This window comes from Echiichthys vipera (assembly GCF_963691815.1).
Source record: "Echiichthys vipera genome assembly, chromosome: 2".
In the NCBI taxonomy this organism is placed as follows: Eukaryota; Metazoa; Chordata; class Actinopteri; order Perciformes; family Trachinidae; genus Echiichthys; species Echiichthys vipera.
In genome coordinates, this window is record NC_139827.1 from 476,781 (window position 1) to 484,280 (window position 7,500).

General features: G+C 50.1%; 2 protein-coding genes across 3 annotated transcripts in view; both read right to left on the reverse strand.

Annotated features, from left to right (window-relative positions):
* LOC310957095 (spectrin beta chain, non-erythrocytic 1-like) overlaps positions 1–1,547 on the reverse strand; it is a 28,352-nt gene extending 26,805 nt beyond the window's left edge. Inside the window, exon 1 of one of the 2 annotated variants that reach the window (XM_083927524.1) lies at positions 1,410–1,547. The gene's annotated coding sequence lies outside the window, so the exon portion shown is untranslated. The remainder of the gene's footprint in view (positions 1–1,409) is intronic. The other variant, XM_083927525.1, reaches the window with a different exon arrangement.
* Positions 1,548–5,022: 3,475 nt separating this feature from the next.
* polr3f (polymerase (RNA) III (DNA directed) polypeptide F) overlaps positions 5,023–7,500 on the reverse strand; it is an 11,648-nt gene continuing 9,170 nt past the window's right edge. The window contains exons 6-9 of the mRNA XM_083934407.1: positions 7,343–7,486; positions 6,752–6,859; positions 6,371–6,562; positions 5,023–5,155 (exon numbers count right to left, since the gene is read on the reverse strand). Of these exons, the coding sequence (XP_083790533.1) occupies positions 5,078–5,155; positions 6,371–6,562; positions 6,752–6,859; positions 7,343–7,486 (522 nt within the window). The 3' untranslated portion in view covers positions 5,023–5,077. The remainder of the gene's footprint in view (positions 5,156–6,370; positions 6,563–6,751; positions 6,860–7,342; positions 7,487–7,500) is intronic.

Below are 7,500 nucleotides of genomic sequence, written 5' to 3' on the forward strand. Positions count from 1 at the left end.
AATTATGAGTTTATTTAATGTTAAATATGATGTGAATATGTTCTGATTTCTGTGTCTGAGCTCATGAGAAACTCTAAAAGGTCAAATATATAAATTTTGTCTGAAAATATTCAGACTTTTATTCTTTAAAATATTCCAAAATAAAATAATCTTTAAAATCGTCACTTTTTTTACACATTTCTGTTTAAAGTTTTTGCTTTTTTATCACAAAAATAAAGTTTTAGTGATAAAAATGTGACTTTTTCATCACTTTTATATTTTTTGCTCCGGACAGAAGCCGAAGCGGCTCGAGGACGCCGCCCTGAGGAACGCCACAGCGCCGACACTTTAAACGCTCCGAACTCTGAGTGTTTTTAAAACATCACATCAGAAAAAAACACTTTAACGACGTTTAACGTTATTTACACGATGATCCTGAACAAAGACGTACTTCCTGTTTCAATGATACATTAATGATGTCACTATGAGCAGCCAACACTTTATTTTGAAAAGTAACTCTTTATTTTGAAATACCAGCTCTTTATTTTGAAAACTAACTCTTTATTTTGAAATACCAGCTCTTTATTTTGAAAAACTGACTTTATTTTGAAATCTAACTCTTTATTTTGAAATACCAGCTCTTTATTTTGAAAAACTGACTTTATTTTGAAAACTAACTCTTTATTTTGAAAAAACAGCTCTTTATTTTGAAATACCAGCTCTTTATTTTGAAAACTAACTCTTTATTTTGTAAAACTTTCTCTTATTTTGAAAAACTAACTCTTTATTTTGAAAATCCTCATGTTGTTGTGTTCCAGGAGCCCAGCCGGAGCCCCGGCCCCCCCCCGGGCTGGTCCCGGCCCTGTACCGCCACAGACCGGTCCGGTGAACGGAGCTCCGGAGGTTTGCCCGGGCCAGGGACCTCCGTGTGTCCGCAAACAAAGCCCGTGATTACGGGTCCGGAGGCCCGGAGGGTCCGGCAGACCCCCGGGCCTCCGGACCCGCCCGGGCCGGACACAGCAGCTGCAGGCCGGACACATCCCGCTCATTCTACCGCTAAAAACACAAACGCAAATGTGTGTTTGTTGTCCTGAACTCACGCACACACACACACATGCACGTACACACACACACACACACGCACGCACAGCCACGCCTGTTTTTGCGTCCATGGCGCACCGTTATTCTCCTCCATCCTCCCCGGTAATGGCTGCTGCGGGGCGGGGGACGAGCATCGGACAGGCGGCCCGAGAGGCACCGCAGTCCGGATCACAGCGCGGATCCGGGGCGGGAGAGAGGAGCGGGCCTCCCGGGGAGACTCGGTGCTCCGGCCCGGGTCCAGACACGAAGTTAGCGCACTCATCCAATCACAGCCCCGCCACAACAAAGAGCCCGAGGCCCGGCAGAGACGCCCGCAGGGACCCGCTTACCTGCTCACAAGATCCGCCACAGTCCGGAGCTCCAGCCGGGGGAGAGGGTCCGGAAGAGTCCGACAGGAGGACGGAGACACGGAGGACGGGAGGAGGGTCCGCCGCTGCTGCTGCTGCCGCTGTTGCTGCTGCTGCTGCTGCTGCTGCAGGGAATGACGGGAAAGAATCCGCACTGCCCCCTCCCTCCTCTTCCTCCCCCCTCCCTCCTCCTGCTCCCACCCTCCCTCCTCATCACCCCCCCCCCCCCCCCTCTCTCCATCCCCTCCTCCTCCTCCCTCTGCTCCCCCCCCCCCCCCCCCTCACACCCCCATCCCCCGGTTCTGGTCCGGATCAAATTCGGGTTTTCTGTCTTTGAGTCTCTGTTCAAGGACTCTCACTGAAAACTTACCCTTTATTTTGAAAACTTACACTTTATTTTGAAAAACTTACCCTTTATTTTGAAAAACATACCCTTTATTTTGAAAACTTACACTTTATTTTGAAAAACTTACCCTTTATTTTGAAAACTTACACTTTATTTTGAAAAACTTACCCTTTATTTTGAAAAACTTACTCTTTATTTTGAAAAACTTACTCTTTATTTTGAAAAACTTACTCTTTATTTTGAAAAACTTACTCTTTATTTTGAAAAACTTACCCTTTATTTTGAAAACTTACACTTTATTTTGAAAACTTACACTTTATTTTGAAAAACTTACCCTTTATTTTGAAAACTTACACTTTATTTTGAAAAACTTACCCTTTATTTTGAAAACTTACTCTTCATTTAAAAAACTTACTCTTTATTTTGAAAAACTTACTCTTTATTTTGAAAAACTTACACTTTATTTTGAAAACTTACACTTTATTTTGAAAACTTACACTTTATTTTGAAAAACTTACCCTTTATTTTGAAAAACTTACCCTTTATTTTGAAAAGCTTACTCTTTATTTTGAAAACTTACTCTTTATTTTGAAAAGCTTACTCTTTATTTTGAAAACTTACACTTTATTTTGAAAAACAGGTCCACACTCTTAAAGGGACGGGTCCACACACTCTTAAAGGGACGGGTCCACACACTCTTAAAGGGACGGTCGACACACTCTTAAAGGGACGGTCGACACATTCTTAAAGGGACGGGTCCACACACTCTTAAAGGGACGGGTCCACACACTCTTAAAGGGACGGTCGACACATTCTTAAAGGGACGGGTCCACACACTCTTAAAGGGACGGTCGACACACTCTTAAAGGGACGGTCGACACACTCTTAAAGGGACGGTCCACACACTCTTAAAGGGACGGTCGACACACTCTTAAAGGGACGGTCGACACACTCTTAAAGGGACGGTCCACACACTCTTAAAGGGACGGTCGACACACTCTTAAAGGGACGGGTCGACACACTCTTAAAGGGACGGTCGACACACTCTTAAAGGGACGGCTCCACACACTCTTAAAGGGACGGTCGACACACTCTTAAAGGGACGGGTCCACACACTCTTAAAGGGATGGGTCGACACACTCTTAAAGGGACGGGTCGACACACTCTTAAAGGGACGGTCGACACACTCTTAAAGGGACGGGTCCACACACTCTTAAAGGGACGGGTGGACACTCTTAAAGGGACGGTCCACACACTCTTAAAGGGACGGTCCACACACTCTTAAAGGGACGGGTCGACACACTCTTTAAGGGACGGGTCGACACACTCTTAAAGGGACGGTCCACACACTCCTAAAGGGACGGGTCGACACACTCTTAAAGGGACGGGTCGACACACTCTTAAAGGGACGGTCCACACACTCTTAAAGGGACGGTCCACACACTCTTAAAGGGACGGGTCCACACACTCTTAAAGGGACGGGTCCACACACTCTTAAAGGGACGGGTCCACACACTCTTAAAGGGACGGTTCGACACTCTTAAAGGGACGGGTCGAAACACTCTTAAAGGGACGGTCGACACACTCTTAAAGGGACGGGTGGACACACTCTTAAAGGGACGGGTCCACACACTCTTAAAGGGATGGTTCGACACTCTTAAAGGGACGGGTCCACACACTCTTAAAGGGACGGTCGACACACTCTTAAAGGGACGGGTCGACACACTCTTAAAGGGAAGGGTCCACACACTCTTAAAGGGACGGTCGACACACTCTTAAAGGGACGGTTCGACACTCTTAAAGGGACGGGTCGACACACTCTTAAAGGGACGGTCCACACACTCTTAAAGGGACGGGTCGACACAATCTTAAAGGGACGGGTCGACACACTCTTAAAGGGACGGGTGGACACTCTTAAAGGGACGGGTCCACACACTCTTAAAGGGACGGTCGACACACTCTTAAAGGGACGGTTCGACACTCTTAAAGGGACCGGTCGACACACTCTTAAAGGGACGGGTCCACACACTCTTAAAGGGACGGGTCCACACACCCTTAAAGGGACGGTCCACACACTCTTAAAAGGACGGTCGACACACTCTTAAAGGGACGGGTCGACACACTCTTAAAGGGATGGTCGACACTCTTAAAGGGACGGGTGGACACTCTTAAAGGGACGGGTCGACACACTCTTAAAGGGACGGGTCGACACACTCTTAAAGGGACGGGTCCACACACTCTTAAAGGGACGGGTCGACACACTCTTAAAGGGACGGGTCCACACACTCTTAAAGGGACGGTGGACACACTCTTAAAGGGACGGGTCGACACTCTTAAAGGGACGGTCCACACACTCCTAAAGGGAAGGGTCGACACACTCTTAAAGGGACGGTCCACACACTCTTAAAGGGACGGTGGACACACTCTTAAAGGGACGGGTCGACACACTCTTAAAGGGACGGTCCACACACTCTTAAAGGGACGGGTCGACACACTCTTAAAGGGACGGGTCGGCACACTCTTAAAGGGACGGGTCCACACACTCTTAAAGGGACGGGTGGACACTCTTAAAGGGACGGGTCGACACACTCTTAAAGGGACGGGTCGACACACTCTTAAAGGGACGGTCGACACACTCTTAAAGGGACGGTCCACACACTCTTAAAGGGACGGGTCGACACACTCTTAAAGGGACGGTCCACACACTCTTAAAGGGACGGTCCACACACTCTTAAAGGGACGGTCGACACACTCTTAAAGGGACGGGTCGACACACTCTTAAAGGGACGGTTCGACACTCTTAAAGGGATGGGTCCACACACTCTTAAAGGGACGGTCCACACACTCTTAAAGGGACGGTCGACACTCTTAAAGGGACGGGTCGACACACTCTTAAAGGGACGGTCGACACACTCTTAAAGGGACGGGTCCACACACTCTTAAAGGGACGGTCGACACACTCTTAAAGGGACGGGTCCGCACACTCTTAAAGGGACGGTCGACACACTCTTAAAGGGACGGGTCGACACTCTTAAAGGGACGGTCGACACACTCTTAAAGGGACGGGTCGACACACTCTTAAAGGGACGGGTCGACACACTCTTAAAGGGACGGGTCGACACTCTTAAAGGGACGGGTCCACACACTCTTAAAGGGACGGTCCACACACTCTTAAAGGGACGGTCGACACACTCTTAAAGGGACGGGTGGACACACTCTTAAAGGGACGGTCGACACATTCTTGGTGTTTCTGTTTTTATTGAAGATAAATAAAAAATAAACAAAGGAAACAAAATGGCGTCCGTCAGAACTCCAGCCACTCCGTCATGTAGATGCAGCTGGACGGAGAGATCTCCCCCCCGTCCTGACAGTCGTCAAAGACCTGGGGACACAAGACAGGAAGTCAGGAGGACACAAGACAGGAAGTCAACACCTGGGGACACAAGACAGGAAGTCAACACCCGGGGACACAAGACAGGAAGTCAACACCCGGGGACACAAGACAGGAAGTCAACACCTGGGGACACAAGACAGGAAGTCAAAGACCTGGGGACACAAGACAGGAAGTCAGGAGGACACAAGACAGGAAGTCAACACCTGGGGACACAAGACAGGAAGTCAGGAGGACACAAGACAGGAAGTCAAAGACCTGGGGACACAAGACAGGAAGTCAGGAGGACACAAGACAGTCGTCAAAGACCTGGGGACACAAGACAGGAAGTCAGGAGGACACAAGACAGGAAGTCAAAGACCTGGGGACACAAGACAGGAAGTCAGGAGGACACAAGACAGGAAGTCAACACCTGGGGACACAAGACAGGAAGTCAAAGACCTGGGGACACAAGACAGGAAGTCAAAGACCTGGGGACACAAGACAGGAAGTCAAAGACCTGGGGACACAAGACAGGAAGGCAGGAGGACACAAGACAGGAAGTCAAAGACCTGGGGACACAAGACAGGAAGTCAGGAGGACACAAGACAGGAAGTCAGGAGGACACAAGACAGGAAGTCAGGAGGACACAAGACAGGAAGTCAAAGACCTGGGGACACAAGACAGGAAGTCAAAGACCTGGGGACACAAGACAGGAAGTGTGAGAGGACACAAGACAGGAAGTGAAAGACCTGGGGACACAAGACAGGAAGTCAGGAGGACACAAGACAGGAAGTCAAAGACCTGGGGACACAAGACAGGAAGTCAAACACCCGGGGACACAAGACAGGAAGTCAGACACCTGGGGACTGCTGGGGGGAGCTAACATGCTTAAGCTTCTGAAGCTACCACTGGGCTAACTAGTTAGCCTGCATGGTTAGCCACTGGGCTAACTAGTTAGCCTGCATGGTTAGCCACTGGGCTAACTAGTTAGCAGTTAGCCTGCATGGTTAGCCACTGGGCTAACTGGTTAGCAGTTAGCCTGCATGGTTAGCCTCTGGGCTAACTGGTTAGCAGTTAGCCTGCATGGTTAGCCACTGGGCTAACCAGTTAGCAGTTAGCCTGCATGGTTAGCCTCTGGGCTAACTGGTTAGCAGTTAGCCTGCATGGTTAGCCTCTGGGCTAACGTTCCTACAGTAACCACAGCAGCAGCAGGGAGGTTGTTACCGGGCAGAGTCCGCAGGGCGTCCTCACCAGGCCGGTGGGCTGGATGACGGCGTTGACGCCGCGGTACAGCTTCATCTGCCCGTCCACGCTGCCCACCGTCCCCTCCTTGGCGGCGATGACGGTCATTTCCACCTTCCCGTCGTAGATGAGCGTGTTCAGGATGGTCTCGATGTCGTCCATGGACAGGTCCACCTGAGGGACACACGGGGGTCAGCCAGGGGCGGAGCCAAGGACCCGTTTGAGTTACACCGGGGTTAGACTCGGGGTTAGACTCGTGGTTAGACTCGTGGTTAAACTCTTAATCTCGTGGTGAAACTTGTGGTTATTCTCGTGGTTAGACTCGAGCCGGCGCTGTGTGATGTCATGAGGGGGCGTGGTCACCTTGCTGATGCCCAGCTCACAGATGTACTTCCAGACTTCGTGGGAGGTGGCGAAGGAGCTGTTCCTCTGAACCATGGGACTCTGTTTGCTGTCCCTCGCCGCTTCCGCCTGAAACACACCACAGTCATGTGACCACGAGACCCGACCACGTGACCCGACCAGGTGACCCGACCACGTGACCCGACCACGTGACCCGACCACGTGACCCGACCCCGACCACGTGACCCGACCACATGACCCGACGTGGTCGTTGCCGCCATGACGTCACCTGCTGGCCTTGAGTTTAGCTGCTGCCATATTTGTTTCTTTTATAACTGGGCGGGGCTAAGTTAGCAGCTGACGCTAGCTCAGTTAGCTGAAACAGGAAACAGGAAGCTGGAAACAGGAAACAGGAAACAGGAAGCAGGAAACAGGAAGCTGGAAACAGGAAACATGAAGCAGGAAGCAGGAAACAGGAAGCAGGAAGCAGGAAACAGGAAGCTGGAAACAGGAAACATGAAGCAGGAAACAGGAAGCAGGAAGCAGGAAACAGGAAGCAGGAAACAGGAAGCAGGAAGCAGGAAACAGGAAGCAGGAAACAGGAAGCAGTACCTTGCTCTGCAGGAACTTGAAGCACTGCTGGTTGAGAACTTCCACAAACTCGGACTCGAAGTCCTGGTCGCTGTACCAGGCGCCGCCCGTCACCGAGCGATCAGGCTGAAGGTTATACAGCATGTACACCTTCTTCTTAGAGGCCTACACACACACAC